Source organism: Oncorhynchus gorbuscha, linkage group LG03, assembly GCF_021184085.1.
Source record: "Oncorhynchus gorbuscha isolate QuinsamMale2020 ecotype Even-year linkage group LG03, OgorEven_v1.0, whole genome shotgun sequence".
NCBI classification, from domain to species: domain Eukaryota; kingdom Metazoa; phylum Chordata; class Actinopteri; order Salmoniformes; family Salmonidae; genus Oncorhynchus; species Oncorhynchus gorbuscha.
Window position 1 is genome coordinate 99119457 of NC_060175.1, and position 16527 is coordinate 99135983.

Genomic DNA, 16527 nt, shown 5'->3' on the forward strand with positions numbered 1-16527 from the left:
GTACAGACTCCCACTCTTTTCTGAACTTCTGGCTGTACAATTTTGATTGATACATGTTGATTTTTGTTTTAAGTTCTGTTCAAGATCAAACATTTGTGACCAAATATATTCATTGGGTTTGTCTACTACTGCTGCTGCAGTCAGCCAACAATGATTTGAAATTTGCTGAAATTGCAGCAGGCCTTCTGTTGCCTGTGCACGAGCTGAGCGCCTGCTGCCGATGCACTTTTGCAGCCAGGCACGTGTGTTGTGACTGAGTGTGTGATAGAGAAAAATCGGTTTTGTGTCATTTAGAGGGAAAATGCGTGCATTTTAAACATTTGAGTCACTTTTTAAAAGTTCCAAATACATTTTTTAAAAGTGTCTAAATTTGTTGTTAGGTGCTGTTTGAGAAAAAAAAAGTTTGCCAGGGTAGTCTGAAAAGTTGCCAAATCTAGCAACATAATTGCTAAATTGGCATCACTGATTCGCCAGCCTCCTCAGTATGACGACAGGATTTTGGTTCCTTTCACGTCACGAATGACACGTGTATTCAAGATGGCGGCCGCGGCGATGGTAAGTGGGAAGCAATACAATTTTGTTCTTCAAACATCTGTCAGATTTCACTGTCTACCTTCAACTACAAGCATATTGTTGTGTTATTATTCATATCCGAGTTTACTTTATCAAGTGAAATAAAAAGTTATGATTTAACGGTATTTAAATGTGGTGTCCTTCTACATTGTTGGTTTGTCAATGGTGCAGAAGTGCTAGTAGTAGGCTGGTGTTGACGACGCTAACCAGCTAACTTGTCAAATGTGTTATCAAGCGTAAATCCACAATACTGTTCCTTAATTCTTACTGTATGTTGACCAGAAAGGACATGTATTTCGGTTACCGTTACGGTTGACAGTTAACAGTAATACTTGACTTCGTAGCCCTTGGCTTTTGCGTAGCTGGGCTGTTGTCTGTCTAGCCAACAAGCTCCTACAGAAATGTAAGGTTAGCTAACTTGGCTAGTGAATTAGTTTCAATCATAATCTAACATTAGCTACGCATACGCTTTCTAAACGTTTGTAGCAACTGGGAATGCAAAGCAGGTCGTTTTCATGTGGTAATTGCCTAGTTCGAGCACCATAGCCAGTTTAGTTAGCTGACGTTACGTGGCGAATGCTGACGTTACGTGGCGAATGCTGACGTTACGTGGCGAATGCTGACGTTACGTGGCGAATGCTGACTAGCTATGCATTTTCTTTCGCATTGTGTGTATTCTATAAATGTAGCCAAAGGCGATCTCCTTGATGAGATTCTATGTGGCGTATTTAGTTGACATTCACATCAAAACAATTTACTAATAATGTCACCTAGCTATTTAGTTAACGTTAGCTAGTTAAGTGTGCTATTGTGAGTGTGGATATTGTCATACTCATTTTCATACAGAGAGGGAGCTAACAAACACCTGTAGCTGCCTAGCAAATTAATCATTTGAAACGAGATTAATACGATAACTTTGGCTACATTGGGTTGTTTGGTTTGTTAGTGTTTTTATCAACATGTATCTTTTCAGTGTTTTAACGTTTCACTACTAACACAGAATGTTCATGCTTGTCCCCTGCCCATCCCCAGAACCAATGCAGAATCGTTACTGTCTGATTAGAGTCATGGATACGGTAGTTTTTCAAGCACTCCAGACAGGAAAGGAAAATCCAGTTTGACTGGTGTGACATTTAGTTTTAGTAGAAGGCCTATGTTTGCCTGCTAAATCTTGAGCTCTCTCAATCTGAGTGAAAGGGATTTATATAGCCTGCACATTCAATGCAATTTCCCATCTGTACATTTTCTGTTGTCCAGTACTAGGTTTAACCTGGATCTGGGAACCCTGGTTAAGGTGACCTCTCACCCCAGCTTTAAAATGATGTATTGTTCTTTGTCATGCAGTGTTATTGTAACACCCTTAAGCATACAGTAGATAATCCACAAGATCATGTTGATATATTAAGGTGTTTCTATACTATCAGTGGGCTGTGTAGGCCTGCGGTCTAGCCACTGTAACTGGTTAGATGCGCCACACTGTAGGTCCATGCCAAGTACACTCTCAACGTTTTCTGTAAGTCATTGAGACATCTTGGATTTTGCTTGATACTGTGCACCAATAAACCTACTACATTTGAATCTGATAACCATCATCTCAGGTTGAAAAATGTTTCTCACCTTACATGTCCCGACGGCGCCTCCACTCTCCATTGATTGCTCAATTTCCATTGTGGGTATGTGGCAACTAGTCCGTTTGTGTGTTGCAGGCGACGTGGTTGGCCCTTCTGCTGTTGTCCTTGTTGCCTGGAGGAGTCCAGGCCTTTTACGTGCCTGGAGTTGCTCCTATGAACTTCCACCAGAACAGTGCTGTAGACATCAAGGTAAACTAAGCAGAAACGTGTCCTACTCCTCCTAGCCTTTTTATGTCTAATCAGCATAATACTCTGATGGGTTTTTGGCTGTGTTTGTTTCTGCCTTGGTTTCTTATGGATTTACTAAGTTGCCGTTGTTTGGTTTTCTAAGTATGATGTACGTTATCATAACCTCATTTTGATACAGAGACAAAAGCCTGTTTAGCTCAAATGCTTTTCCAAGGCAGACTGAGGTGAAAACTAGGTATTGGTTGTGTAGCCTATTTGCATGCAGTTGGCAGGTCAGGTCAGTCACTCAAATGAATGTGCATATTGATCCCCCCCCCCACCAGGCTGTGAAGCTGACCAGCTCCCGGACTCAGCTTCCCTATGAATACTACTCCTTGCCCTTCTGTCAGCCTGATAAAGTGGTCTACAAAGCAGAGAACCTGGGTAAGTAAGCATCTCTCTCTGCTCGCCTCTCATGCAGATGTGTTGTTCCAAGCGTCTTGTGTCGCTGTTTGGCAGGTTTACTCTTTGCTTGTGTACTGTGTGTATTTGCTGATGATTAGTCTTTGCATGTGATATATTATCATCCGTTGCACCTCAAGGTCCTCACCAAGAAGTCCTATTGACGTGTTATTCTGCGTGTGTGCAGGGGAGGTGTTACGCGGGGACCGTATTGTCAACACCCTGTACTCCGTACTCATGACCCAGGACAGGAAGTGTGAGGTGGTTTGTGCCAAGCTGAAACTAAACGTGCAGCAGAGTAAGCTGGTGGCTGAGCGAATTCAGGAGGAGTACTATGTTCACCTGTGAGTTCCCTTGCCTCATGACTCTTTCTCACCTTTTTGAAGAAACAGTCAGCATGCCTGTGAATCATCTACCATTGGATCAATACAATTAGGCAGCGCATTTATCAGGTAACTGTGTGAAATGCTGCTGTATGGTCCATGTTAATCCTGTCTATAAACGCCCACAGCATTGCAGACAACCTCCCAGTGGCTACGCGGCTGGAGTTCAACACCAACATAGAGGCAGGGGCTGAGGACAAGGAGGTGGTGAAGGATGTTCAGTTTGAACACGGCTACAGGTTGGGCTTCACTGACAACAGCAAGGTACTGAACCTCTTTACAAGGGCATAACTAAAGGGTGGAGAGAGAGCATGGACACATCTGAATGAGATTAGGGGAGTGGAATGCTGAATCCTTCTATTTGAACCCCTACACTTTTCAGATGTGAAGACAGCAGGGTTTTTTCTAGATGTACCATTTGTTTTTATACAACAGATCTTGTTGGGCAGGGGATCTTAACATTTTTTCAGCTTGAGGCCCAAATGACAACTTGACCGTCCACCCGAGACCAAACTCGTCCTTCAACGACCCAAATTGAAAAAAAATAGTGTGTGATTATAGATGACTCACAATCCTCTCACATACCCAGGGCCTACTTTGGGTCCCAAGTCAAACCATAGTTTAAGAAACCCTGCTTTAGGGTGTTTTGTGTTCTGTTCTCTCTGGTACCTGTCCTACAGTATGTTGTGTCTCTACTATAGTTCTACCTGTCCTACAGTATATTGTCTCTACTATAGTTCTACCTGTCCTACAGTATAGTGTCTCTACTATAGTTCTACCTGTCCTACAGTATGTTGTCTCTACTATAGTTCTACCTGTCCTACAGTATGTTGTGTCTCTACTATAGTTCTACCTGTCCTACAGTATGTTGTGTCTCTACTATAGTTCTACCTGTCCTACAGTATGTTGTGTCTCTACTATAGTTCTACCTGTCTTACAGTATGTTGTGTCTCTACTATAGTTCTACCTGTCCTACAGTATGTTGTCTCTACTATAGTTCTACCTGTCCTACAGTGTTGTGTCTCTACTATAGTTCTACCTGTCCTACAGTATATTGTCTCTACTATAGTTCTACCTGTCCTACAGTATATTGTCTCTACTATAGTTCTACCTGTCCTACAGTATATTGTCTCTACTATAGTTCTACCTGTCTTACAGTATATGTTGTCTCTACTATAGTTCTACCTGTCTTACAGTATATTGTGTCTCTACTATAGTTCTACCTGTCCTACAGTATGTTGTCTCTACTATAGTTCTACCTGTCCTACAGTATGTTGTCTCTACTATAGTTCTACCTCCACAACCACCTGTCCTTCATCATCTACTACCACAAGGAGAAGCTGGAGGAGGGGGAAGAGCACAACTACAGAGTTGTTCGTTTTGAGGTGGTTCCCCAGAGTGTCAAGGTGGAGGGTAAGTTACACAGTGTCCTTCCTGAGGGTACACAGTGAATTCAAGCATTAAAAAAAAATACAGGAGTGGAGGTCGGCTCATAATAAGGTCTGGGACGGCGCGAATGGCTTCAAACACATGGAAACCATGTTGATACCGTTCCACCTATTCCACTCCAGTTATTACCATGTGCCCTTCCTCCCCAATTAAGGTGCCACCAACCTCCTGTGAAATACAGTGTGTTTTTATATTCTCCCCCTTCTCTATGTTAATTCTCTGTATGGATCCCTCTGCAGACCTGAAGGCGGCTGATAAGGGGTCGTGTACCCTGCCCGAGGCCACTAACTCAGCTCCTCAGGAGATTGACCCCTCCAACGACAATGACGTTCTCTTCACCTACTCTGTCCGCTGGGAGGTAAGAGGCACGGCCCTTCTCTTCATGTTCCATCTTTAGGTTTTTAGAAACGGCAAAGAGTTGAGATTTTCCTCTGTAAAATGTGAAATGTTGTGATGCACTTCAATAGAATGTCACTTGACTTAGCTGGCTACGTTGTTAATGGACCTCTTCACTGAGGAATGGGGTTATTTGTTTTTGTTAAATATATTTTTCTTTGTTTGCTAGGCTCCTTGATTGTGTAATTGGTTGTCTTGTAAGGTTCTCTAGATAAAGACCCCTTGGGTGTCATTAAGGACTCCCCTTCCTAAAGAAATAGAAATGGAGCCCGTTTGTCTGCCCTGTAGGAGAGCCAGGTGAAGTGGGCATCTCGCTGGGACACCTACCTGACAATGAGCGACGTGCAGATCCACTGGTTCTCCATCGTCAACTCAGTGGTGGTGGTCTTCTTCCTCTCTGGGATCCTCAGTATGATCATCATCAGGACCCTGAGGAAGGACATCGCCAACTACAACAGAGAGGATGACATAGTAAGAGACCCCACTCACTCTGCTAAACATGACATGGCTTTTGGCTTCTGACGACACTTTGTGTCTGTAGCTGCAGAGAGAGAGACTCAGTTAAGTGTGAGACTGCGGAGATTTCAAAATGTGACGTGTTGTGTTCACCCTCTCAAGAAAAGTATTTGCTTCTTCATGTTGTGTGAATGAATGTGGGTAGTGTCTGTAAAATACCCATGTCTGTCTTCGTTAGGAGGACACCATGGAGGAGTCGGGCTGGAAGAATGTCCATGGAGACGTGTTCAGACCTCCACAGTATCCCATGATCCTCAGCTCTCTGCTGGGCTCGGGCATACAGCTCTTCTGCATGATCCTCATCGTTATCTGTAAGTGGGCTGTAAAAAACCGGGACTCCTAAAACCTCTTCAATAGTACTCTTATCTTACCAACTGGCATTTCCATCAAGGACGTGCATTGTGATGGATGACCCATATCCAGACATTACAACTGGAGATGAAAGCGTGGTCGTGTTTGTCTCTGTGACATGGGGCTGAAGCTGCTGTGCTATCTGTCCTGTAGTCGTGGCCATGTTGGGGATGCTGTCGCCTTCCAGTAGAGGGGCCCTGATGACCACTTCCTGCTTCCTGTTTATGTTCATGGGGTAAGACACGAGAGTTGCCCTCCTTATTTCTCTCGCCCAATCCCACTTGTGGACATTTTTGATAAGTATAAGCAGTATGAGGGGGGGACTTCCACCTAGCTTGTCAGAGGGTGTTGTGGAGCGAGTGATTTTAGATGTTGCTTACACCTATCAAATCCTCTCCAAATTTTTTATGTTACCTTTATTTTACTAGGCAAGTCAGTTAAGAACAAATTCTTATTTTCAATGACTGCCTAGGAACAGTGGGTTAACTGCCAGTTCAGGGGCAGAACGACAGATTTGGCTACTAGTCCAACACTCTAACCACTAGGCTACGCTGCCGCCCCTATCCACACAGAAATTGAGTGTAGTATAGAGCTCCATAGGGGTCCATTTGGGACTGGGGCCTCTGACTGGGGCCTCTGGCTGTGGGAGAGCCATCCGTATGACTGTTTTCTCCTCCTAGTGTGTTCGGTGGATACTTTGCTGGCAGACTCTACCGCACGCTGAAAGGCCATCGGTGGAAGAAGGGAGCGTTCTGTGTGAGTACTACAAATGATCGCTATCAATGGCTAATGCTGTATGTTTAAGGAAACTTATAGTGTCCTGTTGCCTACTGTTCACGTGGGACTGTTTCTCCTCCGCTCTGCCTGCAGACGGCCACTCTGTACCCTGCCGTGGTCTTCTGCATCTGCTTCGTTCTCAACTGTTTCATCTGGGGAGAGCACTCGTCTGGAGCCGTGAGCTAGCTAGTCTCCCACCATTACAGGCCCACTGTTTAACAGCAACACATTCATTATATATCAACAACACATTCACTATATATAGGCCCACTGTATAGCATCAACACATTCACTATATATCAACAACACATTCACTATATAGCAACAACACATTCACTATATAGCAACAACACATTCACTATATAGCAACAACACATTCACTATATAGCAACAACACATTCACTATATAGCAACAACACATTCACTATATAGCAACAACACATTCACTATATAGCAACAACACATTCACTATATAGCAACAACCATTCACTATATAGCAACAACACATTCACTATATAGCAACAACACATTCACTATATAGCAACAACACATTCACTATATAGCAACAACACATTCACTATATAGCAACAACACATTCACTATATAGCAACAACACATTCACTATATAGCAACAACACATTCACTATATAGCAACAACACATTCACTATATATAGGCCCACTATATAGCAACAACACATTCACTATATATCAACAACACATTCACTATATATCAACAACACATTCACTATATATAGGCCCACTGTATATCAACAACACATTCACTATATATAGGCCCACTGTATATCAACAACACATTCACTATATATCAACAACACATTCACTCACTGCCATAACTAGGACAGGTGTTGGTGTCTACCTCACAGCATAGTAAGGACTATATCTCTTAGTTGAAATATGACTGTGATGGTGTGATTGATGCCAACACAAGACATCTCCCTCCTCAGGTCCCCTTCACCACCATGCTGGCTCTACTCTGCATGTGGTTCGGTATCTCCATGCCGCTGGTCTACTTGGGCTACTACTTTGGCTTCCGCAAGCAGCCGTTCGATAACCCCGTCCGCACCAATCAGATCCCTCGCCAGGTGCCTGAGCAGCGCTGGTACATGAACAAGTTTGTGGGGTGAGTGTCCTTGTCAAGCCTGCCTACTGCTATGTTCTAGAGCAGTGGTTCCTGAACGTTTTATAGTCCTGTACTCCAAACATTCAACCTCCAGCTGTACCCCCTCTAGCACCAAGGTCAGCTGTACCCCCTCTAGCGCCAAGGTCAGCTGTACCCCCTCTAGCGCCAAGGTCAGCTGTACCCCCTCTAGCGCCAAGGTCAGCTGTACCCCCTCTAGCGCCAAGGTCAGCTGTACCCCCTCTAGCGCCAAGGTCAGCTGTACCCCCTCTAGCGCCAAGGTCAGCTGTACCCCCTCTAGCGCCAAGGTCAGCTGTACCCCCTCTAGCGCCAGGGTCAGCTGTACCCCCTCTAGCGCCAGGGTCAGCTGTACCCCCTCTAGCGCCAGGGTCAGCTGTACCCCCTCTAGCGCCAGGGTCAGCTGTACCCCCTCTAGCGCCAGGGTCAGCTGTACCCCCTCTAGCGCCAGGGTCAGCTGTACCCCCTCTAGCGCCAGGGTCAGCTGTACCCCCTCTAGCGCCAGGGTCAGCTGTACCCCCTCTAGCGCCAGGGTCAGCTGTACCCCCTCTAGCGCCAAGGTCAGCGCACTCTCAAATGTTGTTTTAGTCATCATTGTAAGCCTGCCACACACACACTATACGATACATTTATTAAACATAAGAATGAGTGTGAGTTTTTGTCACAACCTGGCTCGTGGGAAGTGACAAAGAACTCTTATAGGACCAGGGAACAAATAATAATATAATAATAATCAATTTTGTTCTTTATTTAACCATCTTACATATAAAACCTTTTGTTCATCAAAAATTGTGAATAACTCACCACAGGTTAATGAGAAGGGTGTGCTTGAAAGGGATGCACATAACTGCAATGTTGGGTTGTACTGGAGAGAGTCTCAGTCTTAAATAATTTTCCAAACAGTCTGTGCCTGTATTTAGTTACATAGGTACGTGGTTGCAATCAGTGCCTTAACAGCGCAATTTGCCAAGGCAGGATACTGGCAGTGGCTTCAGATTAAATAACATTAGGCTCTCTTGTTCAGATATGGGTAAGTGGACTGGAGGCAGGGCATGAAAGGGATAACGAATCCAGCTGTTTGTCTTCGGCTTCAGGAGAGTACCTGTGTAATTGCGCACCCAGCTCACCCATGTGCTTCGCTATATCACATTTGACATAGTCCGTAAGCTTGAGTTTATTTGCACACAAAAAATCAATCATATGGAAAGACCTGTGTGTTGTCTTTGTTAATGCAAACAGAGAAGAGCTCCAACTTCTTAATCAGCCTCAATTTTTGTCCCGCACATTGAATATAAACTCAGCAAAAAAAGAAACATCCCTTTTTACAGGACCCTGTCTTTCAAAGATAATTCTTAAAAATCCAAATCACTTCAGATGTACATTGTAAAAGGGTTCAAACACTGAAGAAGTTCCACAGACATGTGACTAACAGACATGGAATAATGTGTCCATGAACAAAGGGGGGGGGTCAAAATCAAAAGTAACAGTCAGTATCTGGTGTGGCCACCAGCTGCATGCTTGTTCAATGAACCATAAACAATTAATGAACATGCACCTGTGGAACGGTTGTTAAGACACAGGCTTACAGACTGTTTTATTTTTTTTTGTTAACCTTTATTTAACCAGGCAAGTCAGTTAAGAACAAATTCTTATTTTCAATGACTGCCTAGGAACACAGTGGGTTAACTGCCTGTTCAGGGGTAGAACGATGGAATTTTTACTGTGTCAGTTCAGGGATTCGATCTTGCAACCTTTCGGTTACTAGTCCAATGCTCTAACCACTAGGCTACCTGCCGCCACGGTAGGCAATTAAGGTCACAGTTATGAAAACTTAGGACATTTCTACTGACTCTGAAAAACACCAAAAGAAAGATGCCCAGGGTCCCTGCTCATCTGCGTGAACGTGCCTTAGGCATGCTGCAGGGAGGCATGAGGACTGCAGATGTAGCCAGGGCACTAAATTGCAACGTCCGTACTGTGAGACGCCTAAGACAGCGCTACAGGGAGACAGGACAGACTGTACAGGATGGCAACAACAACTGCCTGAGTTACACCAGGAATACACAATCCCTCCATCAGTGCTCAGACTGTCCACAATAGGCAGAGAGAGGCTGGACTGAGGGCTTGTCGGCCTGTTGTAAGGCAGGTCCTCACCAGACATCACCGACAACAATGTCGCCTGTGGGAACAAACCCACCGTTGCTGGACCAGACAGGACTGTCAAAGTGCTTTTCACTGACGCGTCGTGGTTTTATCTCACCAGGGATGATGGTCAAATTCCCGTTTATCGTCGAAGGAATGAGCGTTACACTGAGGCCTGTACTCTGGAGCGGGATCAATTTGGAGGTGGAGGGTTTGTCATGGTCTGGGGTGTCACAGCATCATCAGACTGAGCTTGTTGTCATTGCAAGCAATCGCAACGCTGTGAGTTACAGGGAAGACATCCTCCACCCTCATGTGGGAACCTTACTGCAGGCTCATCATGACATGTCCCTCCAGCATGACAATGCCACCAGCCATACTGCTCGTTCTGTGCGTGATTTCCTGCATGGCCAGCGAAGAGCCCTGATCTAGGGCCCCCCCTGAAATGTCCGGGAACTTGCAGGTGCCTTGGTGGAAGAGTGGGGTAACTCACCCAAAACTCACCTGAACTCAAATGTCTAGCCCCGTTGGAAAATATAAATGGACTGTTTGAAAATGTGAAAAAAAATATTTGTATTTTAATGTGAATCACATTTGTATTTGGTGTACCCCAGTTTGGGAATACCTGCTAGGGAGCAAAACCTTTCCTCATATCCAGTCACACAACTTGTCATTAAATCACTGTTAATCCTAATGCAGTGTCATAACATTCTCTCTTCTTTTTAAAGCATCCTGATGGCTGGGATTCTACCGTTTGGTGCCATGTTCATAGAGCTCTTCTTCATCTTCAGTGTGAGTAGAAGTCCTTTCCTCTAGCCTTGTTCTATTGTAGCCTTGTTCTATTGTAGCCTTGTTCTATTGTAGCCTTGTTCTATTGTAGCCTTGTTCTATTGTAGCCTGTTGAAATAGGAGTGTAGAGGGGAAGCGGAGGTGAAGTCCTTCAAATGGGTCTGGTTTATTACAAGTTACAACAGGGAGACACCACTAGGGGATGGTTACAGTTAATCGGATATCCCAACGGACTTAGGAATTAACACCTTTGAGTGTTTTATTATTTATTTTTAAATTAGGCTTATTTTTTAACTATGGAAAAAGCTTTTGTATACATTTTTAATTGTACATGTTACATTGTTACACGCAAGGATATACCGTGACAGTCTAAATAATTTAATAAAACAACAAACTTTAGAATGTAGTTTTTATGTACCGCACATTGGAGCTACTTCAGATGTCACATGGCCTAGACACATTACCCACTATCTGCTGTGGTGGCATTTTGCTTCACTCTGATTGGTCAAGAGAGTAGAGCAAAAAATATATATATTTTTTTTTTAACTTTTGGGGCATTTCGACTAGCTGATATTATTCGAAAAGCCACAACTGTTCTGTAAACACCAAACCAAAAAAGCAGTGACAGCCAGCTGCTACAGTTTCTGCTGTATTACTGGTCTCTGTTTAGAGACCACATATTGTGTGTCGTCTTTTCTCGGTGTCGGATGCTTTAAGTCATGGCTAAGAACAGCCCTTAGCCGTGGTATATTTGCCATATACCACACCTCCTCGCGCCACATTGCTTAATTTAAAACATGGGCTTCCTACTTTACTGTCCTTTCATTGAAAAATATCCTCAACTTTGTCGCACTCGTCAGAATTTCCTTATTTCGTTTGTAGGGAAGAAGTTGTGCGCTCACTATTAGTAAGGACACCAGGGGAAGTTGTAATATTCAGAGTTTTGGTCTATTTTAGACCTGTTTTGGGTTAGTGATCATTTGTACAGTGTCTCTATTTGTCCTCAGCAGGGATTTTTATTCTTCACCCTTGTGAATGTCTAAAACAGCCCAGTATTGGTCTAAGCCCGTGTCTCTGCCGTGCGTGTTCGGAGTCTAAGCCCGTGTCTCTGCCTCGCGTGTTCGGAGTCTAAGCCCGTGTCTCTGCCGCGCGTGTTCGGAGTCTAAGCCCGTGTCTCTGCCGCGCGTGTTCGGAGTCTAAGCCCGTGTCTCTGCCGCGCGTGTTCGGAGTCTCTGCCGTGTAAGCCCGTGTCTCTGCCGCGCGTGTTCGGAGTCTAAGCCCGTGTCTCTGCCGCGCGTGTTCGGAGTCTAAGCCCGTGTCTCTGCCGCGCGTGTTCGGAGTCTAAGCCCGTGTCTCTGCCGCGCGTGGCACTGGTCTAATAGGTGTTGTCTGACTGTAAATCCTCCCTCTGCAGGCCATCTGGGAGAACCAGTTCTACTACCTGTTTGGTTTCCTCTTCCTGGTGTTCATCATCCTGGTGGTGTCCTGCTCCCAGATTAGTATCGTCATGGTCTACTTCCAGCTCTGTGCAGAGGTGAGGCGGTGCCCTGCTGTTTGGCTGCTGTGTGTGTATGGGGCATTGCATAGTGAAAGCATTGAGTGTGAACAGAAGTTCAGTTCTCAACCACAGTAGAAGTTGATAGAGACAGGAGGTATGATTGGGGAGGTATGATTGGGGAGGTATGATTGGGGAGGTATGATTGGGGAGGTATGATGTCACATGCATGTGCCCAACTGTGTGGTCGATCTCCTGCAGGACTACCGGTGGTGGTGGAGGACCTTCCTGGTATCAGGGGGCTCGGCCTTCTACGTCCTTGTTTACGCTGTTTTCTACTTCGTCAACAAGGTAACTATCGAAGAGGTTTTGAGATTAACTTTTGAATGAGGTTGTTTAAGCAAGCTTAGATTGGCTGGTAGCTGTTTAGAATGGCTGGTAGCTGTTTAGAATGGCTGGTAGCTGTCTAGAATGGCTGGTAGCTGTCTAGAATGGCTGGTAGCTGTCTAGAATGGCTGGTAGCTGTCTAGAATGGCTGGTAGCTGTGGCTGGTAGCTGTCTAGAATGGCTGGTAGCTGTCTAGAATGGCTGGTAGCTGTCTAGAATGGCTGGTAGCTGTCTAGAATGGCTGGTAGCTGTCTAGAATGGCTGGTAGCTGTCTAGAATGGCTGGTAGCTGTCTGTATACACACATGACTGTAAGTCGCTTTGGATAAAAGCGTCTGCTAAATGGCATATATTAGAATGGCTGGTAGCTGTCTAGAATGGCTGGTAGCTGTCTAGAATGGCTGGTAGCTGTCTAGAATGGCTGGTAGCTGTCTAGAATGGCTGGTAGCTGTCTAACAACACGTTGCCGTTGTGTTTCTCTTCCAGCTGGACATCGTGGAGTTTATTCCTTCCCTGTTGTACTTTGGCTACACGGCTCTCATGGTCCTGTCCTTCTGGCTCCTTACAGGGACAATCGGCTTTTACGCAGCGTACATGTTCATACGGAAGATCTACGCTGCCGTCAAAATCGACTGAGTTTGTGTTTCTGCTGTTTTTTTATTTGTTTTTTGTCACATTATTTTTCATTTTTTTACATTTGTATTCTTTATGTCCAGCAATCACTGGTGTGTGTGTGTGTGTGTGTGTGTGTGTGTGTGTGTGTGTGTGTGTGTGTGTGTGTGTGACACATGGGCGTTTGAGGTGGTGTTTGTGGAACAGAGACCCCCCCCCCCCCCCCCCCCAATAGGCATGGAGAGACGACAGTAAGATGGCGCGCAGCCTGCAAACTCAACGATCTTCCTCCCTGTGATTGGATGTCCAGAGACACAGAGATTTCCTATTGGACAGTCAATGTTTTCTACTGTGTTTCACCTTGTACACACAACATGGGCCAAAGCATGTCAAATGAAACAGTCTCTGTATGTTTTACTGTCTGCTTTTGGAGCAAGCCTGGGTTCCACAGGACTACTCAAGTGCATTGGTTCAGAATTGAACTTTATTGTTTTAAAATCAGTAAGATATTTTAGTCGTAAGTTCTTTCACACACCCTCTCTCTCTCTCTGTGAAGTTAGTTTATTTATCTTTATTCCAGATATGTTTATGATCAGAGGTCACACTTGTAACGTCGCTAATAAGTATTATTTTTGTCTGAAAATATGCTGGGAAATGGATGTCTAACATTGGAACAGGCATGGATATGAAAATATTCCTTATTTTTTACTTAAATGGGACCATATCAGCCACAACTATAATCATTCTCAATTTGACTCCCTGAAAACAATTGTCTCTCACATTTAAGGTAACAGATTGTCTAAAAATGTATCTTTTAAAGTGACCAGATTTCAATGTGGAGAAGCATAAATTTAATTTTCTCTTTAAATACTACTTGCAGGGAAGCCACTTGGGCTTAAGACTGTTGACATATGAAATGTTATGGAATGAAATGTCAGTTTTGATGAAAAGTAGTAATCCTTCAAATCACCTATATAATTTCTGGGCTTTGTTTCTCCTGGGTCAATGTGTTTAAAATGGTTGGACACATTGCATTACGAGGTGAGGTAATCCGCTCCATGGTCCCACTGAACTATGCATTATTTCTTTAAGTATGACTGTTTGGTTTAATGAAGGTCACGTTACATGTTTTGAGTTGTCAGTGAGACACTGCTATTCTAACTATCGTTGTCGGTTGTCCCTGAGCATCAATGTCTTCTCGGATTACCTTAAACATGATTCTGTCATTGAGCATCTAAGTGGAGTACAGTTATTCCCCATAAACCACGTGCCAAGTCGGTGCTGTGTGATATCGACAATGTGGTTTAGATTGTCGATAGGTTCAACAAGGTACTACATGTCAATCTATTGTATTAATGGGCAGATCCTTCACTGGGTTTACTCTGTTACCCAGCTAGAATTCCCCACTAGTGGTTCTCGTCGTCTTGTAGATGGAGTTCCTCTTGATTGTGGAGTCTGAAATGCAGAAGATCCTGTAAACTATAACACGGGAACTACACAACTGAATGGAAGTGGGGTGAATGAGATTCAGAATATTCCAGACCTTTTCTATCATGGTCATATTTTTACTACCATTTTATGTTATTCCATGGGCCAGTTCCTCAGACCCAGATTAAGCCCGGTCCTGGATTAAACATCATTCTCTATGGAGAATTACCATTGAAAGGTCAATTCGAGTCCAGGAAACTGGGTCTTTTATGTTTGAGAGCTGAGCTTTCAGGAATGCAACCTTTTAGGTCAACGTTATTACCCTGCCCGTTTTTCCTTGATGAAGAGCATAGCAACCAACCATAGGACAGTCTGGTGGTCTTGCCCAGCAGATGGTGTTGGGATAGAGCTGCACTGGAAGAGAGAGGGATCGAACTGGTGCAGAGGGGGAATTACTCCATTCACCATGTAGTGTATCACTGAATGAATCATACTGCTCCACTCTCACACACTCTCACACATTCACCTCCACAGTCAGTATTGCATCGGTCTTTTCCTTCCCTTTGTAAAGCCTTGTTCACACGGCAGGCCTTCGTGCTCAAATCAGTTTGGGTTTTTTCCAACAACAACTTGCTACAAATGACCAAATTAGGTGTGTGTGTGTTCAGACAGTCATTTGCTGACACGGCTACGCTAGTTGTCATAGTAACGACAGGAAGTTTCAGTTGCTTTGAATGTTCAAAATCATCGTGTAAAAACACTTTTAAAGCCTCAAAAGGACAAAGATGATTCAACTTTCAAAACAAATCCTTTTTGGTTATCCACAGCAGTTAACTAGCTAGCTAGGTAGCTGTTTAGCTTTTTAGAACATTCACTAATTTGTTTTGTAAACAACCTAATTAGTTACCACATGTTCTTGTCAAACTGTCAACAGAGTAGCTAGCAAGCATCAAGATATGCCAAACAGTCTTAAAAACCAATTGAGGGCAAATGAAAAAGCCATGGCTGGGAAGATGGCTTGAAATATCAGAGTCCATGTACTTTTTGGCTGTTTAGACTGCAGGAAAAAGAACAGATTTGAATTGGATATGAGTCACTTCAAACTGCCAGTGTGAACCAGGCTTTAGTGTCAAAGTGTTCCTGAGCTGCCAGCTCTCACTGCTCTCTGATTCAGAGACGGACAGACTTCCTCCCCTGGGCCCAACAAACAGATTTCTGGAGAGATTTCCTGCAGATGTACATTTGACTGACCAGAGCTGTTGTATGTATGCGTGTGAATGAGTGTTGACTGTGTAAATACAACACGTTGTATTGCTGAGGTTTGCTGTAGTGGGGACTCTTGACTATATAAATATCATGTCATTGTTTTAGCCAAAAGCATGATTTTTAAGAACCTGTTTCTTGTCCCCTATTCTTTACAGAATGCCCAGTGATATAATTTATCAAACTAATAAAGTACTGATGCGATGTTGGAATTTGAATGCGTCTCTTTAAAGTAGACTATTAATTTAAGACAAATGTTTGATCGGCAGAGATTGTCTGTAATTTTCATATAGAAAAACCAAAGTAATGCTTTCTGAAGTTCCGTAGTCGTCCTGTTCGCTCTGTCCCCAAAAATGTTTTTTTTTAAATAAATAATGAATAAAACGAAACAATTTTGACTGATTTACAGTTCATATAAGGAAATCAGTCTTTTTAATTACATTCATTAGGCACTAATCTATTGACTTCACATGAATGGGAATATAGATATGCTTCTGTTGGTGACAGATACGTAAAACCAAAAGGTCGGGGGGCGTGGATCAGAAAACC

General features: G+C 43.8%; 1 protein-coding gene across 1 annotated transcript; it reads left to right on the top strand.

Annotated features, from left to right (window-relative positions):
• Positions 1 to 387: 387 nt before the first annotated feature.
• Positions 388 to 16187, top strand: LOC124032353 (transmembrane 9 superfamily member 4-like). The gene is made up of 17 exons (XM_046344692.1): positions 388 to 555; positions 2280 to 2393; positions 2717 to 2816; positions 3022 to 3178; positions 3346 to 3481; positions 4507 to 4630; positions 4906 to 5024; positions 5351 to 5533; positions 5757 to 5889; positions 6083 to 6164; positions 6610 to 6685; positions 6800 to 6883; positions 7673 to 7848; positions 10734 to 10797; positions 12209 to 12328; positions 12551 to 12640; positions 13162 to 16187. The coding sequence occupies exons 1-17, from the start codon at positions 520 to 522 to the stop codon at positions 13309 to 13311; spliced, it is 1944 nt and encodes a 647-aa protein (XP_046200648.1). The 5' UTR covers positions 388 to 519; the 3' UTR covers positions 13312 to 16187.
• The last annotated feature ends 340 nt before the right edge of the window (positions 16188 to 16527 follow it).